This window comes from Acanthisitta chloris, unplaced genomic scaffold, assembly GCF_000695815.1.
Source record: "Acanthisitta chloris isolate BGI_N310 unplaced genomic scaffold, ASM69581v1 scaffold125, whole genome shotgun sequence".
Lineage (NCBI taxonomy): Eukaryota > Metazoa > Chordata > Aves > Passeriformes > Acanthisittidae > Acanthisitta > Acanthisitta chloris.
The window spans coordinates 117,587-143,120 of NW_008671896.1; the positions used below are offsets into that span (position 1 = coordinate 117,587).

General features: G+C 43.8%; 2 protein-coding genes across 2 annotated transcripts in view; one reads left to right on the forward strand and one right to left on the reverse strand.

The window, feature by feature from the left end:
* Window positions 1–1,547, reverse strand: part of LOC103801835 (pentafunctional AROM polypeptide-like) — a 6,471-nt gene extending 4,924 nt beyond the window's left edge. The window contains exon 1 of the mRNA XM_009074268.1: window positions 1,423–1,547. Within this exon, the coding sequence (XP_009072516.1) occupies window positions 1,423–1,547 (125 nt within the window). The remainder of the gene's footprint in view (window positions 1–1,422) is intronic.
* The window catches only part of LOC103801836, a 36,407-nt gene continuing 12,418 nt past the window's right edge, over window positions 1,546–25,534 (forward strand). Inside the window, exons 1-7 of the mRNA XM_009074270.1 lie at window positions 1,546–1,603; window positions 8,050–8,209; window positions 9,871–10,004; window positions 10,988–11,220; window positions 17,511–17,747; window positions 19,213–19,290; window positions 20,612–20,828. Coding sequence (XP_009072518.1) covers window positions 1,546–1,603; window positions 8,050–8,209; window positions 9,871–10,004; window positions 10,988–11,220; window positions 17,511–17,747; window positions 19,213–19,290; window positions 20,612–20,828 — 1,117 coding nt within the window. The remainder of the gene's footprint in view (window positions 1,604–8,049; window positions 8,210–9,870; window positions 10,005–10,987; window positions 11,221–17,510; window positions 17,748–19,212; window positions 19,291–20,611; window positions 20,829–25,534) is intronic.

A 25,534-nucleotide genomic window follows, 5' to 3' on the forward strand; every position in this document is an offset into this window, starting at 1 on the left:
CCTGAACTTTCTTTTATAGGTCTAAATAGATGTTTCTCTCATTACCAAATTGTCTCTGAGTCTATTCTTAACCTTTGTGGGTGTTGCAGAAAACCAGTGAGGATTTACACCTTCCAGAAAATTTCTTGTGGGCTTTTAAAACACAATGGGTTTTGCTTACCAAAAGCATTGTTGTGTATGTTTTTATGCACCAAATATCTACCTTATGGCTGTACTTTAAGTGCATTTGTATCCATCTTTGGTGTGTGGCCCTTCTAAGAGACAGGATGGTTTGGAATGTTAGTTGGTGGAATCAGTTTGGGGTGCTGGATGACACAGCACCCATTGCAACTCCTTTGCTGTATGAAAATCATAGTGAATTGGAGTGAACATTTCCTTGTTGGAGCATATGTCAGCTGAGGGTTTTTCTGGGTGTTCTTGAGCCCTAGGCTCATCCTGCTATTCACTGAGGTCCAGCAGACTGCTTCTGGGTCTGCTAAAGTCCTGTTCTACCTGCTAGAGCCCTGCCCAAGTGATGCTCGTGCATGGCCACTGTTCCCTGCCAGAGCTGGTGGAGGTCCCTCTGACCTGATTGAGAAAAGAGTTAGAATTGTGCCAGAGTATGACAAATGCTAGAAAACTTCTGATATGCAAAACAGAGCTGTATTAAGAAAGACCAGCAGCATGAACAGGGATGTTCTTGTGAGGAGTACCCTGTAATTAAAGCATAATTAACTGGAGAGATGTAATATCAGCAAAGACTTGTTTGTATCCCAGGGGAAATATTTCTCTCTTCTCTATCTATAGCAGCATTAGGTGACTTCTGCTGTTTGAGAGATGTGTTATGGGTCGTGCTCCCATCAGGGACTGTTTATTTTTCCCACTTAGCCATTTCATTTGCCTTCAACCACTGCTATAAATGTGTCAGTCTCTCATGCCTGTGTATGAGCTTTTGGACAGAGAGACTTCAGGTACACACAGGTAGAAAACCAAAAAGCCCAAGTGCAGCAGGCAGCAGTCCCTGTGTAAACCTTTCAGAACTTTAAAGAAACTTCGCATCATGAAAACTGAGGCTGTTGATAAAATTGCCTCTGCAACTTAGCCAAGTCATGCCAAGGAGAACAGCAACTACCTGTGCCATGTTACAGGTGCTCTGAAGTTCACTTGCACAGGGTTGGACATGTAGGTCAGGTTGGATGGGGCTCTGAGCAACCTGGTCTAGTGGAAGGTGCCCGTGCCCATGGCAGGGTGGTTGGACTTGACCTTTAAAGGTCCCTTCCAACCTGAAATATTCTGTAATTCTGTAATGGTGGGTGTAAGCCACAGTGGCACACAAGATGGTTTTTCCATCTGAGTTGCATCCCACCAGGGACACTGCCAAGTTTGGATAGCCAGAGCTGTCCAGCACAGTCATCAATGAGCAACGTGGACTCCTATACTTACATTTTTGCCTCGGAGAGAATCATCTCATCCTTCCCATTGGAAAGGGCTTCTCCTTTCTTGATGCGGCACCATGTGCTCTTGACTCGCACCAGCTGGAAGTCTGTCTGCTGGGGCTCCTGGGGCATGGTGGCTGGGGATGCTGCAGCACAGGCCTCTTCTGACACCAGCATGCTTCCAGAAGGTAAAATCTCCCTGTTCAGAGATCTCCCATCACTGGGTGCCTTTCAGGTGCTTTTTAAAGGCTCCAGGTGACCAGGCGTTGGAAGGGGAGGTCTTATCTCCTCAGGAGAGACTAATTACAAAACTAAGATTATCTAATCTGGGATGCATGTTAGGGGTGGCAGGAGTGTTTGAAGACACGTGCAAGTCCCAGGATGGGGTTGTATAATCAGCTGGTTTTATAATGCTTAAGAAGTACAATAGGAGTGCATAAATCAACTTCCAACATGATGCCCTACAGCAAGTTTAAAGTTATGAAAGGCAGTTTGTGTGATTCTCCACATCATTCAGGAACCTCCTTTGCTGAGCAGGGCCTCTGATCTGGCTGTGGCTCTAAGCTGCTCTTATGGGGTGAGACAAGGGCAGGAGCATGGGGATTAATACCAGCTGGTTAAAACTCTTTTGAGCTCACCTTTCTGGGATTCTCCTGAATTGGGGGGCAAAATTTATATATATATATTAGCTTTTATGGTGGGCTTAAAAAAAGATCAGAGAGAGTTTATCTCCTGAAGGGCTGTCTGGGAGATGAGGTGAGTTTTGATCCCCACTTGACTGAGGGATGCACAATTCACTTTTCCATATGATCTTCCAGCTGGGGCTCTCAGAGAGCCCCAGGCTTAGTTTGCCACACCAAGTATTGCCTTAGAATACAGCTCTGTATGCTGAGCACAGGAAGATCATCCTTTGATTTCACCAGCAGTGCCTGAAGGAACAGACCCATCTTTGCCACCTCCTTGGCTATGTTTCTGAAAGCTGTCTCTGTTCAGAAACAAAGATGAAGAAAACCAAAACCAGACGTAAAAGCAGAGGCTGGAAAAAATGGGTCTTTAGAACCCATTGGACAAGACCTCTTCATTGCTTTGAAGGTTTAATTGCAGCCAAACTCACTTAGGAACCTTCATCTAAGAACTAATACTGGGGAAGAGCTACAAGATTAATCTCCAAAGCCATGTAGCACTGCTCCAGGAAGAGTCTAACTCCTGACTCTAGTTTTCATTATTGGCTTCACATCCAGATGGAAAAACACTTTGGAAAGAGGACAAACTGTTATCCCCATTTTATAGAAGAGGAAAATAAAGTCACAGAAGCAAAACAAGTTGCCCAAAGTCACTTTCAAAGCTGGTGGATGTGGATTAGGTAACATACTAAAGCTATTAGCCTGTTTACCAAAGACTTGCCTGAAATTTAACTCCCATTCCAAACACAATTTGGATTGCTTTCTGCAGGAACTGCAAGTCTAAAGCAGTTTGTTGTTTACTAAATCATAAAACAAATAATCTTAGATGTGCCAGGAGGTCTGTCCTCTGCATCTTGTTTATTTGTTTTAATTAATAGCAATCCACTCAGCACTGGAACTTATTTTATTTGCTTTTCTTTTACTCTTTTGTCCTGTGCACTTACTTATTTTCCGCTTTTACTTCCCTTTTCTATTCTGGGGGCACTAAAGTGTCTTCTGTTTCATTTTAAAAGTTAATTAAATTAATTTTCCGAACTCCATCTGCTTGCCAGCACCAATGACTGCCATGTCCCTGTACCATCCAACCTGCAGAGAGGCTGCCAAGATCCTTGCATGAAGACCTGCTCCCCACAGCCTGTTCACCTCCTCTTCCCAACCCTGGGCTCCCTCAGCACCTTTTGCAGGTACACTGACTTGGTCCTTGACTGAAAGATCCCAGGGATGTATCATATCCCAGAGGTGGAAGATGCTGTTCTGATTATGGGGGAATCCATGTTTCCTTGTTAGCTTCAGTTTGTGTTTCATCTGCATGAAGAGGAGATGGCCAGTCAACCTTGGCTCCATCACATGCCCTAATGACTTTGCTTTAGTTCCTCGCCAGCTTTTTCTGACCCAGCTCTGCTGCAAGCCAACTTAGGCTATTGGATACCTTGGATGTTCACAGTGATTCCTCCTGATGCCTCCCCCAGCCAGTGGGACCCTCTCTGGGGTGCAGGGATTGCTCTGACATTCGGCTGCATGAGGCAGCAGTGATCTCGTGGCTATGGACTGCTTGTAGATAACCTGGGGTTCAGAGTCCTGGGACTTTTTTGGCCTCATACCTGGGAGTTTAGCTGGGACACATGTCTGTGATATGTAACCAGAAGGTTATGAAACTGCTGATTAACTCCTTGAGAGCCAGCAGCTTCCCAAGGTCAGGATGTGAACTTATGTAAAGCCAAGGCGTCGAAAGTCGGCTCTTTTGTTGTTCCCTTTTCGTGTCAAATGCTGTTGAATCTCACTGCTGCCTGTGCTCTGGGTGGGACAGGAGGGTGCAGCTGGAGTGGGTGCAGCCCCAGCCTGGGGCCATCCTCCCTGCACAGCCTCTCCCCACGGCTGGGGCTCTGCCCTGGTGATCACAGGAGAAGTCTGTCACCTCGACAACACCTGAGCCTCTGAGGAGGCAGCAAGCCCACTACAGCATCCTCTGAGGCTGGGGGACAAGAAGGAAGATGCATAATCCTGCAGGTAAACTCCCTGTGTGGGGTGGGGAGCTCTAGGGAGATGGTGTGACAGGAGGGGACACCTCATGGTGGCCCAGCCCTGGGTCCCCACCTGCCCCACAGAGATGTGACCTGCAGGCTCTGTGGCTTGGCAGAGAAAGGATTTAGTGGGGAAAAAACAGTAGAGGAGGTGGGTCTGAAGGAACCCGGAGTGGAGGGATAAGGATGCTCCCAGGAGAATGGGATGGGTATGAGGTGGACGCTCACAGTGCCAAGAGAACTTTGATTGTGTCTAATTTCTGATGGATTGGGATGCTAGTTTTATAAATAATTTTTCTCCCTAATGGAACACTAGGGATATTCAGCTTTTGTACTTCTTTTATAACCATAGAACCTGTAGAAATAATTTTTCTCCCTAATGGAGCACTAGGGATATTCAGCCTTTCTACTTCTTTTATAACCATAGAACCTGTAGAAAATGCATTAGCTGGTGCATATTTCCCTTGCTGTCCCTGGAGTTCAGTCTGCGTTTAGCTCTCTGGTTTCTCTCATGAGCAGTGACTTGCCCACCCTGGTTACTCCCTCCCCCTCTTCCTTCTCATGCTCCCACTCCACCCCTAAGCCACTACCTGTCCCCCTGCCATCACTGCTGGCATTGCTGCAGGCACTGGCACTATGGATGCTGAGGCTGAGCATTGGCTGAGCTCTGCTCAGGACCTCCTGCAATATTTAGTAGCCATGCACTTGAGTTTGGCCCATGCTGCCAGCCCACCCTTGGCCTCTTGTGGGCCATGACATGCCTGTACAACAGCACATGGCCCTGCCTGGGGTTGTGGGTTTGGAGCCACAGAGCACCCCAGATGTGCCACAACCACACTCCCTTCCCTCTGCTACAGCTCCATCCATATGGTAGGCATACCTCACAGCTGGAGTTAGTGTGTTTGGGTCAAGCACCAGCACAGGGTCTCTCAGGAGGCTGCAGTTCTGTGTGCAGGGTTCTGTTGGGGTAAGGAAACAGCTCAAGCATTGCCTGGTTGTTTCCATAATCAGGATAACCTGATAAAATGCCACAGCTGAGGTGTATTTACACACTAAGACAAAGTGGTGAGTGTTGTGATAAGCTGTTGTCAGTGCCTGAGGTGTCTGGGTGAATATGATAGCTGGAACTGTTTGGGATGATTTTATCAGGCTGGATTTGCAAGTGTTTAGCACTGAGCAGCTCCTGCCAAAGTGCATGGCACCAGAGCACTGAGTGCCTGGCATCAGGGTCAGTGCTCTGTCCTGGCTGGGAAGGGAGAGCTCTTCTGGAAGTCATCACTGGGGCTGCAAAATAGATCTAGAGGCTGGAAGGTGAAATGAGGACAGTCCAAAAATGGGAACAAAAGATCTGGTCACATCTTTTCCTGTCGCATCTTTGCTTTGTTTTGGCCAAATTCAGACTGTCTTTTTGTGTGCTCGTCTCCATCCCTCCTCCTGGGCTGCTCCCTGCAAGTAGTAGTGTCTTCCTCTTTTCTCTACCCAAAAAGTGCTGTCTAAGCACAAGCTGCAGAGTTTAATTTCACTTTTGGAGCAGCATGTCCCTCCATGGTGCTGCACCTCCTGTCTACTCAGGGGACAGTGATGTCCCTCACATAGCACCTTGTCCCCACCTGTAATCCTGACTCCTGACTTTGGTATGTGCCTGATTTCAGCAGCTTCACTGGGGTTGTGCTATAAACTAAAATTAAGTACTTTTCCTGGAGTAACATTTAAAAAAAATTTAAAAATACTTACATAAGTTTTCACTCACCTTAGGGCTCAGAGGCTTGGGCCAGGCAGCCAACTCTGAGCTCTGCTCTGACTTGTCTTGTGCTTGCATAAATGAAGGCAATTCTGACCTCTGCTGTTGGCCCAAAGCATCATCAAGCTGCAAAAAAATGCAACACTCCCTGAAAAGATTGTATAATCTTGGATGGAGAGTTGCTCTTGGCATGCCCTGCCTGTGCCCTCTCCCTGATAGCAACTCTTGGCACTCGTGGCTGGTGTTATAACACAGGTTACAAAACAGTGGGAGGTAAGTCTTGTTTCCCTCCCCTTTGTGTGAGAGGCAATCCTTGTCTGTTACTCATCCAGAAGCATAACAGGATGATTACTAAAATCTGACATGGATTATGAACATGTTTTTTACCCTAAATGAACAAAAATCCTTGGAATTCCTGGCAGGGAGGATGAGCTGATCCTGCCTGACCTTCAGCATCTTTCAGCTGTACACCCTCATGTGGAGGTGAAAATGCTGCAAAAAAAAAGTGTGTATCTTCTTCTTCTTCACACAAGGTGCAGCTGGGCTGAGGTCAGCAGACTAACGTGGCTCTGGAAGGAGGTGGTTATTGCTGGGCTTGCAATTAATTATAAAACTGCTGAAAGAGATATAAGCTGCCCCTGATGGCAAGAGATTGGGATGAGATGTAAATCATAGAATCACAGAATGGGCTGGTTTGGAAATGAGCTTAAAGATCATCTAGTTTCAACTCTCCTGCTGTCTGCAGGGGCACCTTGCACTAGCCCAGATTGCTCCAAGCCCCATCCAACCTGGCCTGGAACACTTCCAGAGATAGGGAATCCACAGCTTCTCTGGGCAACATGTGCCAGTGCCTCAGCACCCTCTCAGTGTAGAATTTCTTTCTAATATCTAATCTAAACCTGCTCTCTGTCAGTGTGAAGCCATTTCCCCTTGTCACTACATGCCTTATAAATAGCCTCCCTCCATCATTCTTGTAGGGTCTCTTCAGGTACTGGAAGGCTGCAGATGTAAACCATGTCCTCTTTTCACACACTGCACTTAATTCTCTGCGACTTTTCTATCATAAGGAATAAAATCCTGCCGGGGCAATTTGCTCCACCCCAGTTACACTGACAGCCTCTTGCCCTGTGCCTCTGACATCTGGTCTTGCAGATGCTTTCATAACCCAACATGTGCTCTTACACTTGAGGAGTGGGGGAGTTCCTTTGAACCATGCCTTGCTCTCTGGGGCCATAGCCCACTGTCTTCTATAGCTGCATTGCTGTCATATGGGTCTTCTGAGGTCTTAGGGCAAGTTCAGTGCCATTGGCAGCATTGCTTTTGCCCCCAGGGCAGAGTCATCTTGATATTGAAGATGTTTCCACAGCCTTTGAAACACTGACATCTTGTTGTGTTCTGCAGATCTGTTTCTCTTTACCTGAATAATCAGCTTTAGGCAGGGTCTGGGCTGATGACAAGGTGCTGGGAGCTTTGGCATGTGGTGCTGATGGGTTCAAGCATAGTTAGGTTTTGTGACCCAAGAAACAGTGAGTTCAGGATGGTGCATCACCATCACAAGATGTTGTGGCAGGTTGAAGACAGAGGAAGGCTTAGAAGGTTGTTCCTGCCATGATGATTGCTACATCACCTGCTTAAAAACATTTGTTGAAGAGAATCTTTGATTTTATGCCACCATGGATTTCACACAGTAATTTTTGTCATAGAATCACAGAATGGTTTGGGTTGGAAGGGACCTTAAAGATCATCTAGTTCCAACCTCCTACCATGGGCAGGGACACCTTCCACTAGAGCAGTATTTGAGTGTTTGTCAGTTTGGCAAGAGCAGTTTAGGAAGCACTTTATTTTCTCCAAGAAAAATCCTGCCTAGATGAGTGGGTTTTGTATTCAGGTGTTTGGTGTTCAATGTTTGTCTTGGAGATTGGAAGGCAAAAAATTCATGTTTTTGAACCATTCTAATCCTTTTCCTCTCAGAAAAGGATCAGATTTAAGGGGAATGCATGCAACAAAAATCTATTAGAAGCATCATATCTTTTCAATTTGAAAAGATTTCCATGATTGCTTTCACAGTCCTTCAAAAACCTGTGTTTGTATTACGAAAAGCACACTTGCTTTTTTCCCCTCTAAATTCTTCTTCTGCTGATTTGAGCAGTTACAAATTCATTATCTTTCCTTTTCATTTTCCGTTTCAGAAACCCCAGCTGGACACATTGCTGAGAACCTTCTCAAAGCCAAAGAAATAGCCCTCAATGACTCTCATGTACCTGAACAGCTCAGGAATTACTTACAAAAAGCTCTTGATATTGCTCTTGGCCTAGACCCTTACCTGGATGCAATGGCAAATTCTAAGAGGTACAGACTCTTCTTTGTAACCTCACGATTTTGTCTGTGATTGAATGAATATGTTCTCAGATTTTCTGTCCAGAACATGCCATGAATGCTGGGGACAGCAGGAGCAAGAAGAATGAGAGTTTACTGGACCCACATATATGGCAGAGTGTGCATGGATGTGTGTGTCTGTGCATGACTTTGGGCTGGAGAACAGGAGGTGATAGCAAAAATTCCTAACTCTAGATTTTGGAAGTTATTCTCCCAGCTGACTGTTGACTATGGCAGTGTCTGTGGTGGATCATATCCTGGGGAACACCAGCACACCAACCTCCACACAGCACATGCTGAAAGGCTCAAAGAATGAACCCCTGGCTCAAATTGGTGCTGAGATACATAAAGAACAAGGAAATCCTGCACCTCTGGATCCACCCTCTAATAACAGCCTTTATATGCAGCTTTTATCTCCAAGTGCTCAACAAACATTAATTAATCTGCTAACTAAATTACTCTAGTAACTAAACTAATTAATTAAACTAATTTAAGGTATCATTAATTCAGAAGTCCGACTGATACTCTCATTATTCTTTTCTGAGCTACAGTATATTACCCAGCCATGTGGGGTCTGCTACACACTTCCCATTTATCAGTGTACGTTTTGATATGTGGAAAAAGCCAGTTCTGTCTAAAATTGACAATGTGTAAACTGTTCCAGGCTGTGGATTCTGGGAACGCTGAGTGTTCGTTCTGTTGCTGAAATAATAGCTGATAGTTGTTTGACTTACGCTTGCTGTAGGATAATAGCTATACATTATCTTATTAAAGTTGTTAAAGCATTTGTGAGGGGCAGAAAAGAGGTTATATGAAATGTTCTACTCTTTAAGTCTTGGATTATCCGAGTGTGGCTGACACGGGTTATGAATTCTTTCTCATTTTACTGAGGAGTGGGGGGGGGGGGCCTGGGGGAAAAAAAAAAAGCTGAAATGGCTCTAAATTCTGGCCTGCAGAATGATCACCACCCTGTTCTGGTGGTTACTTTCTTCAGATAGGGTAATCTAATCTGTCTGGAGGCTATGGACTTCTCCCAGTCACCTACTGCCTTCTCTATGTAATAGGTAGTATCTCACTTCATCCAGAGACACTGTCACAGCCTCTGTGAAATGACATCTGGACACACACTGCTTTTCTCAGCACTTTGTGAGAGAAACTACTTTTTTTTCCCCTGCATTTCAAAAAAAAATTAGATTTTGCATCTTTTCTTCTATTCTGCAATGAAACCCTTTTATGGCTGAAACAAAAAAAAAAGAATTTTACAGCTGAACAAAACCTGGCCAGGATAACTAGAGTCATTTACTCCAAACCTGCAGATAGACACCTGTCTGGGAGCAACTGAAAATGGGAAAGGTTGGGGGTTCTAACAGTGGAGAACACTTTCCTTTGATCCCATAGCCCCTTCTTCCCAAGCCCCTATGGCTGGGGTGGCTGCCAGCATTGAGATAGGCTTATTGCCAAGCCAGGTCCTCTTAGGACTAGAATTTAGGATGTTTGTGATGCTTCTGGGCTAATTTTTCATGGTCATGCACAGATGGAGCTTTTCCAGGAGTTCTCTCTCAGTTGGTGGTTTTCATGCAAGACACTCAGATTTTGGTTGAGACCATAATGTTGAAATTTCTTTCTTTCTCCAGAAAAACTTCACCTGACCACGTCCCAAGGGATGCTGAAGGAGCTGAAAGCAGAGTTAGGCCACAGGAAGCATGTGCCTCTGGCTCTTTGAATGGCAAGTTGGTCAGCCAAGAGGAGAAAATTACACCAGATTGGTGTAAAGGCTGTTGCTGAAGTTGAAGTTATCATACTCTACTTTGTCTTGAGTGAGGAGAGGATGAATGCCATGGAAACACTTAGAAAAATATGGAAAATTGCTTACAAAGAAAGATATGAGCTCCCTGTAGGCTTTGGTCTTCCTTTGGCATGAATTTTCCCTGTCCCATGCCTCCTGTGCCCTTGTGTCCATGGACATGTGTCCATGCTCACACTCATGAGTGCTTTGATGCACAGTGCAAGCCCCATCCTTTAGTGAGAGCAAAGAGCATCCTTGTTGGAAGGGGAAGGAAGGGAAAACTTATTTTGGTTGGGTTTGGGATGTCTAGGAGGGGTTTATGTGCTTTTTGTCTTGGAGGCAGCCTGTGGCCAAGCACTGTATCTTTTCAAGTAGCAATACCCAGGCTTGTATCCCCATATAAAGCCTATTACACTAAATCTATTCCCAGATTCATTCTTCCCAGATGTTCCCATCTTTGGAGTAATATATCATCCCAGTGAAGTACTCTTATAATGTATTACACTAATACATTGTTCGAAGGACACCACTGATGATAAATTTCTTAAATGATGGTGCTGTCTAGGGATAATGACTCTAAGAGCAAATGCAAGGTAATGCAGTGATTTTTTTTTCAAAACTGGGTTCCAGAAAGAATATGGAGCCATCTTAAAGCCATTTTCATATGGGGGGAATGTTAAAATATGCAATATTTCAAGCACTATTTAACAAGTGCTTGAACAATAGCAGCATTGATGATAAAGGTTCTACATTTAAAACCAGACCCTTTATTCTGTTGTCTTTTAGCTGCATTTTAGATGAAATTTTGTCAGATTCTGTTGTTAAACCCTCATTTGAGAGTGTTTTAAGCTTACTTTTTTTTATTTTAATGATCACTTAAAAGGTACATCTAATTTGCATTGTGAACAGGCTTACAGCCTTGCCTACAGTTTTATTTTTAAATTTTCACTCTTGTCTTTCCACAGGCCAAATTTTTAGGATGTTTGTTCATCTGATCAGAGCCAGGAAGATTTTATTAATTGGCAAGCTTAAAGGTTACAGTATCCTTGCTATTGCAGAGGAATTGCCAGATGATGGCAAAATCTTTGCATGTGCAGAAGCGCCGTATCTCGGAGCGAACAGCCAAGAAGCATTTGATTATTCTTCAGATGGCAGAAAGATAAGCATGAGAGTGGGACCAGTGGCAGACACCTTGCAGGTAAAAGGCAGTTGGAAGTGGAGCTTGGGAGCTCTTGTACAGAGCAGATTCAAGAATTTTGGGCAGGTCCTATTTCCTGCCCACAAAATGCTGGATGGTGGCCCCAGTTTGCTTGCAAATATGTGAACTCACTATTGCACTGAGGTTATTTCTTATTCACAGTGTATGATGGGAGAGCTCTGTCACAGAAGATAGGGTTTTTTTCTTTTTAACTAAAATCCTGCAGCTTTTTGGTCAGAGCAATCAAAATCTCTCAATGTAGGTTCATCAGCTCTGATGGCAGTTTTACTCAACGTGGGTTGGCTTTGGTTTGGGTCTCTAATTCCAAGTATAACAAACAGGCAGAGTATATCCATGCCCTGCTGAGCCAGCTCTTGAGAAGGACAGATTGCTCCCAATGTTCACAAGAATCAGAAAAGTCCTGGATAAGTTTGTAATTCAGTCACAATCTCTCACTATTTTCCCCCAGTACAAACTCTGTGGGGAATTAGAGCCCAATTTCTCACTTTCAGAGCAGTGTGATAAGCTTCAGACAAATAAGGCATTAGCTGTATTTCTTTCATTCTGACTAGTGACTTTGTCCCAGGAAAGAGGAAAAAAGCTAATGATTGCAGCAGCTCAAGTTTAATTCTAGTTTATGGATCTCCAGGACATTGCTGCAGGTCCAGCACACGAACAGGTGATGCCCATGCCAGGTTCATTAAATAGCCTTTCTATTATTAATAGAAACCAATTTGATCTGATTTAATTTTCAATCTGGATGTGTCAGTGTGAGCTTGATTGTAACTTTATTTGTATTAACAGGTACCATATTTATTTCTAAAATGAAATGGCCAGGAGCTTTCTGACCTCTAGCTTTCATGACCTCCAAGTTTGATAAGAAAGAAACAAAGAGCTTTGCAAAGTATATGAATAAACGAAATGTTACAGATCACCTGCAATGTGCAGCATTTAAAATCCCAGCTCCCCGCAGTGAGTGTGAAATTAATTGAATTGCTGTTGCTCTCTAGTGCCCATTCTGTGCAACTGACTTACTGTGACTGAATTAAAATATCTAGAGGCAGGCAGAGTACATGCTGTGTAGAGATTAAAGAAGGGAGCAAAGACATGAAAATTAAATCCTTAAAACAGAATGCAGCAATTGATTTTATATCCTCCGATTGTAACGCAGAGGCACATCCTGACCCCAGTTCTGCAGGTGCTCAGGACTTCAAATACCTCTTGGAGATGACAGGAGCAGAGATGTCCATGTTTGGCAGGAGACATCACAGCATGGGGACACCTCTCTGTGCAGGATTCCTGCACTGGGCTCTGAACTTTTGTTGCTCAGTGTGGCAGGTATTTTGTCACTGGTATCAGGACAATCCACAGGATTTAATCCACAACGGCTGTAAATGCTGAAGCAATACATTTGGTGGCCTCTCTGGTGCCTTTGCATTTTGTGTTCCATGAGGTTTGCCCTGCTGGAGTGGGGTAGCCACATGGGAACACACATGGATGTGCACAAGAGGCTCAGGCTATGAACAGCATGCTGCCCTTTCCCTCCCAGATGACCAGTTTAGGTTGGAGACAACGCAGGGTTCCTCTGCTGCCCTGTGGGCATGTTGAAGGGCAGGAGAATGAGGCAGTCAGAGGCTGGAGATGGGTGAGGGATGGCACAGCTGAGCTCTCACAGTTCAGCTTTGTGGAGCAGGTGAAGAACAATGTTTCTGTCCCCCATGGTCTGCAGGAAGGTTGGTCTGGAGCAGAGCTAGCTAATGCTTGTTGAAGAGTGTGGTGAGATTCCAAAGAACTGGAACAAACTCTGGCAAGGACTGTCTTTGTTGCATATGATGTCTGTAGCCTTAGTTTTCATTCTTGTACCTTTAAAGAAATTAGAGGGCACAGGTGGTCACACACCACTTGCTCTTTGGAGGTGTCTGATGCAGCTTTCTTGCTGTGGTGGCAATGACTGAATTCTGCTTCTAAGCTCAATGCACCTAGTGCCAAGCTAGCTCAAGTCCTCACCAAAGCATGTAGCTCATGTACACCATGGCACAAGCCTCTGTGCACAATGGCCTCAGCAGGTTTTACATAGTATTCTGAAATATGGACTGAGGGAAAACCTTTCCCTGGGTCCAGTCTCAGGTACAGGTGCTTTCAGTGGGAATGAGCTACCTCTTCAATGTGTGCTGTGCCAGCATTACAAAAACATTTCCCAAAAAGGTCCTTAGGTCTCAACTCTGTTGTGCTGTGCCTGGATAACATGCCTTGCCAAGCATTTGCTGCCAGCAAGAGCCTGATCCTGCACAGTTTCCTTTAATTCCCTGTGGATTTGTGCTTGAACAATGGATGCAGGATTGAGCCCAGAGGGAATACAAATCACCAAGAAATTATTCCCATCCATGATTTGGATCCTTCCATTTTAAGATTGAAAATGCAACACAAAATATAACACTGTGTTTGCAGCCGATTCTGCTGATTGCAGGGCATTGTGTAAGCATGTCAGGGTTTGCTTTCTTCTTTTCTCCCTCCTTTTAGCAGACAGAATAGGTGAAGAGGTTGAGCTGCAGATCTCATTTCTCCTGTTTTGCTGCTTGTGAAGTCTGCCAACAGAATCCACCTTGACAAAGTCAAGGACTCTGCGTTTAATGTTGAACTGAGTGAATAAATTATGCATGAAATTGTGTCGGAGTCTCTAGTGTGCTCTAGAATTGCTCCTTTTGATATGAAAGGTTAATTCAGAAAGGAGTCCAAAATAGCTGGAAATTGTGGGGATAAGTGGATAGTATTCACTGTTGTGAGCTGTTATTACTAGAAATTGCATTCCCTCTCTAGCTTCCCTAGAGATTTCGCTTTGCCGGTGAATATAAACTGTACTCAATAGAATAGCATTTAGGAGTAACAAGAGTGTATGTCCACATACAGTAAAATATTCTAATGGTGTTTTAAAAGGAAACTGTACTTTTTCATGTATTCTGTGCACCCCAAGGATGGATTGCTATTACATTTAAGTCAAGAACAAGGCATAGGGAAGGTAATCGGTTTTGAGTACATATTTATTACAAATATGCTGAGTGTATGATCCATATCAAAGGAACTGGGCAGTCATTTTTTTTCTGATCGAGTTTGTATGTGCGTTTTGAGAGAGTGTTGTCTCTGATCAGGACTCCAATCAGGTTTTCTCTGAGCTTTGGCAGAAGATTCATCCGTGTTTATATTCAGGATGTCCTCTCCCTGATCTTTTGCTGTATCCACCAGTAGTGCTGCTGTGCCCTTTCTCATGGTCACTTTTGGTGCATCTCCTCTAGGGAATGCAGTGTTAAACTTTTTTTTTTTTTCTCCTTTCTTAATCCAAAAGGAAGTTAATGACTCACTGTAAGCAAAAGCATTAGTTTTAGCCAAGTTTGCTCTGAATTAAAACTCTTGTTGCCATCTGTTCCCATCTATGATGCCTCTGTAGCAAGGAGCAGGGATTGCACTGTAAACACTCAGGAAATTAGTTTCAGAGAGATGTTTTGCAGGCAGATTATTTCCTTCTGGATCTCAGCTTTCCTCACAGTTGGAGATGTTTGGGCTCTGCCTCTCTCCAAGCAAAGGACAATGACATCTCCAGTGTGCTGTAAGGTCCCAGGCAGGGCCTGGCCCAGCCTGTGTTGGGAGAACTGGAGTGGTCAATCCTTCCTCTTAAACCCCCTCATACATATGGGACAGCAGGGAGTTGTCCTCTCCATCACCTCACCCATCTTTCCAGTGCTTGGCTCCACAGTCAGAGCTACCAGTCAAGCAGCTTTTATCCTTTCTGGGTGTTTTGGTTTAGCAGAGGATGCTGGCAGTGAGGAAACCCTCTCCAGTGGGAGATCACCCATCTCAGTGACCCACGCCCTATAGCCAAGGAACTCCAGGAAATGCAGCACTTTCCTATTCCTGTGGCTCTTATCCTTCTGCATAGAGGCTGCTCTAGAGGCAAAGCTGGTTCAAGGAATTTCATGGATTCCTCTTTTAAGCCTGGAGCTGTTGCCAGCTAAATATGGAAAACTCAACAGCAGTTTTGATACTGTGGAAATAAGAAGCTCAAACGATGGCAGGTTCCAGTACAAACTCAGGCAATTCCATACAGGTGTCAGGTACTGGGTATCAGTGATATTTGTGGCTGCCTGTTCAGGACTCAATGGAGTGACAGAAAAGAAATGCATTGGAAACAGTGGCCTTGCACACCCAGACAGTGCAAGGTCAAGACAGGTGTGCACTGGATACATATCCAACCCAGGCACCCTCCTGGGATGAAAGCTGTGGAGTTAAAAGGTGGTTTATCTGTATCAGAAGACAGATAAGAAGGAGATAAGCTGTCAGCAGTAGACACTACAGACAGAGGGCTGAAATGAGAAGTCCAGCTAATATCCAAAGAGCTGCACAACTCCATATGGACCTAATGAAGTCAATGCATAAAAGTGAGATTCTTTTTCATTAGGGAGCCATACCACGGAGCAGTAGTAACATATGTTCAGCGATGGCCACATCTGCTTCTGAATGTTTGCCCCCCACCTCCTCCACCCGGGAAGGTTACAAGTCAGAAAGTAGTGATAAGTCATGATAATTACTTGAATTTGGCTTTGACTCCTCTCTCTGGGGAATGAGACCTCTAATCTCTCTTCCTGATGAGCTTCTCCACCCAGCTTTCATCTTCTGATCCTTCCTGAAGTATCTACATTGGTCAGACTCATTGAGGTGCAACTTGGTATAAGATGCTCTTCCACAGTAGCAAAAATGTTGCTGCTGCTTTCCCCCAATATGGCTCAAGAGGGAACCAGGGCAAAATTTTCTTACTGGTCACAAAATGAAAAGATGAATCCTAGGAAACCAGATGTCCCAGTTTCTACTACATTTATTATAAACCAGCATATATTTGGCCTTAAGGTCTTCTTTCATTATAGTGTAGGATCAAAAAGTGTCCTAAATGTGGACTCATGAATGCTTCTGGCATACTTTCTGTGCTATCAAGCATCTGCAGTTAAATGGGACTATCCAAGGTTAATTCCCTCACCACTAACAAGTTCACAATGACGCCAGTTTAAATGATAGAGGAATTCAGAGCTTCAGTGATCCACTTCCCACTATTTCCTTGTCTGAACTGCACACTCCTTGCTTCAGAAAGGCTTCTGAAATCTCTGTTTGGGAGCCATCAGCCTCACTCCCCCAAACAAACTAGTTTTTCACATTCTGTTGCCATTTGTTATTGATGCTTTCACTGGTACATCTCAGGGGATTGCTCATCACTCATTGTGCACAATGTCTCCAAACACAAAAGGGAAATCTGGACACAAGAAGTACCGTTAAAAGTTGTGGTAAAAACAGTGAGTTCTGGAAAACATAATTGTTTCTCTTTTCACATGACATGCCAAGACTTGAAAGCATTTCTGCTTGCCGAGATAGGTGGATGAGCCGTTGTTTCATTGCGACGCACACAGATGCAGTTAAATAGTCCCAGATGGAATCTGAAATATTCCATAGCAGCCTCTTGGGCAGCGAGTGCATTAACTGCCACAGGAGAAGGCTGTAAAGGCTCCCATCTGGTCATCCATCAACACTTTTATACATTATCATCAGCAGCCTGCTTGGAGGGAAGGTGTGCCACATTTCTGAAAATCCAATTAGATGATAGCAGCCAGTTCTCTTTTATCCTCTCTGTTTCTGAGCCATCCAAAGCATTTTTTTAGATTAAAGAAACATCATTTTCCTTCACAGGAGCTGTGCTGCTTTATCTCTATCGTGACCTGTTCTTTTATGTGCTTTATAATTCTATTATTAATTGGGATTTCAACCCTTTTCCTGCTACTAAAGTGGGAGTCACTAGTTTGCAATTCCCAGATCAGCCTTATGCCTCTTTTTTTTTTCCCCCCAGACTGATATAATTGCCACTCTTCAATTTATTGATAGTTGCTCTTTTGAGCAGAGATAGCTTATTGCAGCACCTCAGCAGCAGGGTTTGATGCCAGTCCTCTCTCTTACCCTGGTGGATCAATCCCCTTTGGGTTGCAGAAGTTTCTGCTCTGACTCTCAACAACACAAGCTGGAATGAGTCACCCTCTTTTACATCCTGATTTTTCTTTGAGAAATTCAGAGTTTTGGCACTGAAGAAATGTTTGCAAAGCATGGAAAACCCTCAAGATCTCCAGAAGTAATTCTAGCAGTGTTACCTTAAAAGAACAAGTTTCCCTCCGGTTTGGGCTTTATATAAAGGATATTTTAATGGCAAGACTTTAAACTTTGGGGTAAATAATTAGTGTTTTCTCCAACATAATTTTTTCCAGGCATTACATGCTGAGGACGAGCACTTTGATATAGTCTTTATTGATGCTGATCAAAGGAATGCTGTTCACTACTACAGCTTTGTCATGGATAACCACTTGCTGAGAATGGATGCAGTGATCTGTGTAGAGAATACACTCATGAAAGGACAAGTCTACCTGGAGAACATATCAGATGAAAATGTACTAGCTGTCAGAAAATTAAATTCAGTGATTAATTCAGATCCTCGTGTTGAGCAGGTTAGTGCAATGCCATTGGTTAAGGTGCCCATGGTGCTGTATCTATGGATTTTGCAAAGTACTCTTTAAAATGTTTCTTTTGTTGGTGCCATTATCCAGAGGACCTAGAATGAACTCAGATTTTATTATCATTCACCTCACTTGAGCTCTAGGTATGAGTTTCTATATTCAGGAATGGACCCTACTCTGTCTACATCTCGTAAAGTGTTAAAGGCAAGATAAAAGGGGAGCACTTAAGAGTGAATAATCAGCTCTACAGCACAACCAAGGAACCACAGCTCTGCTTTAAAGGCTCTGGGGGTTGTAGGGCATCACCAGCACAACAGGAGTCAATGAAGTCCTGCTCCAGCAGGAGAGAAAAAAAAACCAGAAATAACAGGATGCACAAACAATATGCTGTGGTTTTCGAGGCAAAATTAGACATGTATCATAGAATCATAGAATCAACCTGGTTGGAAGAGACCTCAAAGATCATTGAGTCCAACCCGATGGTTGGACTTCAGGGCTTTAAAAAGAGGTGTGAATGATGCTACCCCAGGGCAGCAGCCACCACCTCACCCTCATGCCAAGGTTGCACTGGGGTGGCAGAGAGGCTATAGGGAGACACTGAGGATGGCTGGATCACTGCCTGCTCTCCTGCACTGTAAGGCTGGTGCCATGGTGTGAGGTCCCACAGTGGGACAGGTGAGGTCTGCCAGCTCCCACACTCCCCTCTGCCACAGCTCTCAGTGGTACAGTGGTGTGCAGCTCATGCCCAAAGTGCTTCAGTGCATGACTCATAGGCTTAAGGTCTTTACCTGCAGGTCAAACACTTCTAAAGGTACCTCTTGTGGTTCTGTATTTACTTTATCATCAGCACAACTACTAGTCAACATTTCAGGAGAAACAACTTTTCTTTGTAGAAGAGGGAAAGATTAATGACAATTTTCCACACCCTGATTCTCACTGTTAGCTGTTCAATGCATGTAAATAGCATATTGGTTCTATGTCTGATGTTCTAATACTGTGATACTGGTGTTCAACCTGCAAAGTTGAGTGCAGGTTTCATCATGATGATTCATGTCCTGCACCCTCATCTGTGGGTGCAGGACAGATGTTCTAGCAAATGATAAAGAACACCAAAATGTTGCTGTCATGGTTTACTGTAAGACTGGAATATCCTCATGACAGCCTTATCCAGGCAGTGGAAACCCAGAAACCTCAGCACCTGGCACTGGTTTAGAAACTGGAGACATAAAACTGCATTTTTTTGTCTTGGCATTTGTGGAAGATGTGAGTTTGGAAGAGAAATGTGAGCAAATACAAATGCCTGACATATTTGTGTTGGAAGGAACTTCTTGTAAAGAATAGGAGCAGGAGAAAAGCTGCTGTGGCCTGAGGACTGTCCTTCATATCAGTGGAATTTGGGTGACAGAAGGCAGGTACAAAGCAGTGGAGAACTATGTGTGATGTGTTATATTTGCAGGTAATTTTACCTGTGCAGAGTGGACTGAGCATCATTCGAAGGAGCCCTGTTCCTGCAGATGCTGTGATTGAATCCAAGGTGGGTGTTTCCTCTCAATGAGCACATCTGGGAAAATTTTTACTCTGCTGAGGACAAGGACAAAACAATTTTCAGGAGTTTGGTAGCAAGAACCCAAACACATGGTGGTGTGTATCATGGACTTGCCACTTAGGGCTTGGCACCTATTAGCCTCACGAGTCCAAGGTTAGAGTAAGGCTGTTAAATGCTGATTCCTTGCAAAGCCTTTTGGATCAACTGGTCCTGTGATGAATCTCTGAAGTGGCTGCTCTCTGGGTGTCTGTGCCTGGTGCTCTCTGGTCCTTCCCAAACAGGGAAGCATGGGCAGATGGAGCTGAGGCTCAGCCATAATGAACCAGTACAATATTTCTGAAGCAGCTCTTTTTTTTGCCCAAAGGCAGCACATGATGCCTTCCTATCCTATCTGAGCAAAATAGTTTCATGGCCTTAGATTTTCCTTGTCCTATGGAAAAGATGGTGCTTTTATCTTTTTCTGTTTTATGTAGTGGGCATCCTCCAGCTGTAATGAAATTCTGGAATCATAATGGCCCAACTCAGACCCAAACATCCTGATTGTTTTGCAGTTTCTGAGCACTCTCAAAGCTACACCCACTGGTAATTCCTGGCATTTCAAACTTAATATTTTAAACATCTTGTATTTTCCATTTTGATTCCAGTCAGGGGGAAATGATGTATGGCAGCTGATCAGATGACAGCTTGGTTTAAGTTATTGGCTGATATCTTTATTTGCGCACCAGCCTTGTGAAGATATTTTGATTGCACTCTGCTTGAGCCAAATCCTGCCTTTGGAACCTTGTCCTTAGCCTTTGTTCCTTCCTGGAGCCAGATGAGCCTGAGGGCAGGATTGGGCCCTGGGGGAGTGAAATAACTTGAAGACTTAATCAGTTAACTTCTAAGACATTGTAAGTGAGCCATCTGCTATGGGAAGCCAGGCTGGCAAATGCCATACCCTACTCTCATGTGAGTGGAATGGTTGGACCATCTCCCCAAAGCACAGCCTTTCTGCCCCATTGTCTGGCACCTTAGTGCTCCTCTTGAGGCTAATATCTGTAGGAATAAGGGTTTTTTTTTTGCTTGAATTAGTCATACTTTTTCTATTGATTAATGAGCCAACAGGACATGGATCCCTGGTCATGTTCCCACCTCGTTCTCACAGGCAGAATCCTTCACAGCTGTCACTTACTGAGCTTGGATTAATGAGCCAGCAGGACATGGATCCCTGGTCATGCTCCCACCTCGTTCTCACAGGCAGAGTCCTTCACAGCTGTCACTTACTGAGCTTTGCCCCTCATTGGGCAATGTATGTGTGCTTTTGTTTTAGAAAGAAGTGGTGAGGGATGATGTCTTCTGGGGTTATAACAGGCGTCGCATCCTCGACCGGCTGCGTTTGGATGGCAAGGTGGCCTATGTCACAGGAGGAGGGCAGGGAATTGGGAGAGCCTTTGCTCATGCACTGGGGGAAGCTGGTGCTAAAGTAGCTGTTGTGGATTTGGTCCTTGCCAAGGCAGAAGCAGTGGCATGTGAGCTCAGCATCAAAGGTAAGCACGGGGCTGACCTGTGATGAGTGCTGCAATGGGTGGCTCTCCTTGCTCAAATCTGAGCCATTCTCTGCAGTGCAATTATCTCCCATCTAGCCCTGATGAGGAATTGGTTAGAGCAGAGGATGTTTATGCCATGGTCACAAAGCATCTCCTGCCCTGTCAGCATTGTCTCAGCAAACAGTCATCGATACCACATCATCTGGTAGAGTTATTTATCAATATTAACTCAGTCAGAGAGGCAAAGTGATCCAAACAAAATTCCTTGCCAAGAGTGCCCTAAGAAAACACAGTGGTAAGATGTGACAGGGACAGAGAAGGGTCAACTCTTGCAAGTGAGATCTGTATAACCTGCATTGAACAAACAGAGATGATGCTCCTCAGAATCAATCATGCAGCACCTCAGGCTTCACTGTAGATGGATGGATGACAGACATTGCCTACAAACTCATATGCTCCCTCCCTGGCACCTCTTCCATACCTAATGTCTGGACCACGAACCAGAACACCAAAATAAGACATGTATTGTCATCCAAAATATCTCACTGCACCCTCAAATTGAAGCAAAGTAATTTTTGAAACCCTCAGCTACAGTTCTTTCAAACATGTATGCAAGGTATCCCATTACCAAAAAGAGGTAAAATTTCTACAAGCCACTTCTGTTTTAGCAGTAAAACCAGAAAATGTAACATAAAATGGAATTTCCCCCCAGAGTCATGCTAAACCGCAATTGTAAAGGGGAAAAAGAAAACTGGAAATATAATTTTAATGATAAAAGAAAGGCAGTATTACTCATTTTATATTTCCTTTTGTGAGAATGCACCTGATCCTTCTTCGAAGTTCAGTACTTCATTGTCTCTAAAGATGGAGCTTTACCCAGGAAACTCTCACATTCCCATTTGGATAAGGTCACCAGTATTTGTTTCTACTCTGACTTCTGAAAGGGACTGGGCCATTAGAAACCATATTATCCAGCAAAACTTGTCCCTGCAGATGTATTTCTATCACCCATTCTCAATCAGCTTCCTGAGGAAGGGGTGAGGAATGGTACAGTTCTGGTTTTGATATTGTCCTGGTCTTCCCCAGAGAACATCTAAACCTAAACATCTCTGTCTGCACATTACAAGCTCTGGTAAGCAGGTGATCCTTTACACTGAGCATCAGTGCAATGGTTAAAGCTCTGATCCCAGATAATGACCTCAAAGAGAAAGTGTCCAGTTCCTATTACAAATTCTTGAGTCATCCAGTCCCTCCTTCCCTGAAGCTTTTCATTCTCTTATGCACCGAAGCCATATGGTCTTGGCACAAAGTAGCTGTGCCCTACACGTTAACTTGCCTTTTGGACATTTTTTTCCCTGTGAGATGCTGCATATCAAGTAGAGCTATTCAGATAGAAATGGGCTGCTTGATAGAGCCATGAGACTTTGGATGCCAACAGCCTATTGGAAAACTGACTTAACTTATCTCCAGGGCAATTTCAGTAGGAGTTTGATCATCAGTCCTTCAATGGTTGCCCTACATCTCTCCTCCTTCAGCAGTGGGCTACAAGCCTGGAGGAGGTGGAGGCAGGGGGTGTTCAAAAATGAAGTCAGAGAGGTCATGAGGCATAGCAAATATTATTGCAGTCTAAAATAAAGAAAATTTTGCTTCTCACTTTTTACACATCTTTATCCTTTGAGGTCAAATATTATCTATCAACTTGACCAGTGCAGCTGGTCAGGGCACATCTATTCCATCTCATGACGGTTTTTGAGGTTTCAAATTTATTGTCGTTCCCTGTTGGAACAAAACCCAAACTTTGTAATGCTTTTGTGAAAGGGAATTATATCCAAATGCCCGTTTTTGGAAAGGATCTGAAAAGGTCAGGTTTTCAATCTCTTTCTCTCCAGAGGTAACTAGAGAGTCTAGCCTGGATCTCAGAAGCTTTCCCTTGAAAACTTTTGTTGAAATCAATATGTTTCCATGAAACATTTTGGCTTCAAAGAAGTTACATGCTCTGTTGGAAATAAATTTTGACAAAAAGGTTCAGCTAGCTTTACTCTCAAAATATTCACATGAGTAAATTGAAGCAATCGTAGCATTAATACGTATTTTTCCTGCTATAATAAGGACAAAGGAGCTGTGATTTTTTTCCCCCCCTCTATGGCTGTAGATCTCTAACTCAGAGTTGGAAATGCAGTGCCCCAAGTCATTCCCATACTGATACTTTTTCAAAACAGTTTCCTTAGCTTTCTTAGAGCTGCTCTGCTTCTTATACCAAGGAGCCCTTTACTGCCTTTTGGGATGGTGCCATCACTTCATGATGAGTTTTAAACATCAGAACCTCTGTGATCTCAGTTTTAGCTTTGTTAGACAGCTCGGCTATATGTCCCTTGGCTACAGGGGTCTTTGTTTTTAGATCCTGTGTGAATACCTTTTTCAACAGTTGCTAATGGATCCTGACAGAAGAACCAAAAATGATGAAACGTAACCAAAAAATCCTAAGGGTTACCTTCCACTACACACACCTCTGTCTTCAGGGGGAATCACTGCCTCTACCCTAAGGGAAGAATTAGTCTGATGGGATTTTTAAAATGTGCATTTTCACTGTAAACTATGCAAATGCCTTGTGCAATGTCACTCCTGATCTTCTTGTCTATATGCAACACGTTACTTCCATTTATACCAAGAGAGCAGAGATGGAGCCTGTGGCAGGGGGATGTGTACATGTCCCCTGCAGAAGGGCACCTCGGGCAGATTTGGCACATTGGTGACTCTCAGTACAGCCACTGGGCTCCTTTCATTGCAAAACTGCCTCCATGAGCATCACAAAACTGAACTGAGGGCCATGATGATGCACTTGCACCTTCATGCATGTACTAGCATGGTCATGTGTTGAGTTTCTTATCTCTGGTTTTATCTATAGATTTGAAGCTAATTTTTTCCCCATGGTTTATTTTATTTATTATTTTTAACAGGTGGTTTGGGGGGGACAGTGGAGAGACAGAAAGGGCCTTTTTTTCCCTTCCCTCTTTCAGAGTGCAAGGAAATCAGCTGAATTGATTAAGGTCAAGTGTGGGACTCTGGTTTGAAGAGTGAAGCCTTCACTGTTTCTTTGCTAGACACTCACTCGTGGCACCTTTTGTCTTGTTTTTATGAACTACCCAATAAGATGAAGCTATAAATGGGGTGAGAGTTGGAGGGCAGGTGAAGAGTCTTTCTGTTACCATTAGTAACACGCTTGCACCCATTTTTCTGTAAATTGAGAAAGAAAGATTGCAGCAATTCCCTGTGCGTTACATGTCTTGATAACAATTAGGAGGAGCAACAGGGGCTGTCTGGCTATTCTTGTTCTTTCAGCATATTTAGCATAAAACCTGAGATAAAATAAGAGGTCTTGTTTTGTGGCAGAGTGTGCATTCACTTTTCAGCTGGCTGCATTATGGGTCTGCCCTTTTCTCTGCCATGGAAATCAAGGAGATTTTATCATCACTGAAGGGGATGTGAGCTCCCATGGCCTGGCATGGGGAGAACCCCAGAGCAGCTTCACCTCAGGGTGTGTACTCTGGCAGGCTCCTGAAGGAACTGGAAATTAAGAGGAGTTTTTCCCATCCAAAAAAGCCTCTGCCATTTTCTTCAAACACCACTGGGCAATTACTGCTTTGCATCACTTTCATGGAAGCCTCCAGCTCAGCTTGATTTTGGGAGGGTCTCCTGTTCTCCTAGGTTTAAGTCTTCTTTTCAAAGGTTTATCAGAAGGATGTAAAAGAGGAACCAATGTGGAATAAATGTTTCATTTAAATAGAAGTAAAAGGTCTTGCTTTAACAGCTGTAACCTCCTACCTGTGCACTCTTTGCTTGTAAACTGCTGATCCACAATCCAACTCCTCCCTTCCCAGTGAAGACCCATTTACCACAGCCCTTACTGGTGTAGCCTTGTTTGGCTTTCAGGATGGGTATTATCCCATTAGCATCAGGTGCCTCAGCAGGCTGCTTACATTGTTTAATAAGAAGGGTATTTAAAGCTGATTTTGATAATAAATTAAATGAAGCTATTTATGGATCACTGCTGGTGGGAAAGTCAATGGCTGATTTTTTTGAGGAGGGGAAAAAAAGCACAATTTTGAATGTTTCAAATCTGGAAAATATCTTAACTTCTGAATGTCTGTGTTATTCTTTTAGTGTGATTTGCAATAAGTAAGTCCAGGCACTGTGACTACCATACCTGTGCACCCTCAAGTAGTCCCAGTGAGCTCCCACCTAAAACTGGTTTGGTTTTGGTTGAGGCTCCCAACTGTCTGGATGCTGTAGTTCATCCAGAGGGCACTTTTGGGACAAATTAGTTTGATTTCTGGAGCATCTTAGGGGGACCTGGCATAAAAAAAAAGCATCTGTCGAGCTGCTGATGGATGGGAGAGCTGCAGTTGAGGGTTTGGACAGAAGATGGTGCAGTGTTCCAAGCTTCGTCCTGCAGGAGTGGCAGCTTCGCTCCCACACCTGGGCTTAGGTTGGACTCTCAACAAGCAAACCTAGCAGCAGCCAGCAACTTTATCACAACCCTATTGCAGTAACAAACACACATTTTGCTACAACTTGTGGAGCAATGAAATAAGGAGGAATATAGAGAGATATATAAAATACATTTATAGATCAAAAATAATCTCTCTATAAAACAGATCTCTATGCATTAATAAATAATCATAAAATAGATTTTTTTTTTCTCTCTT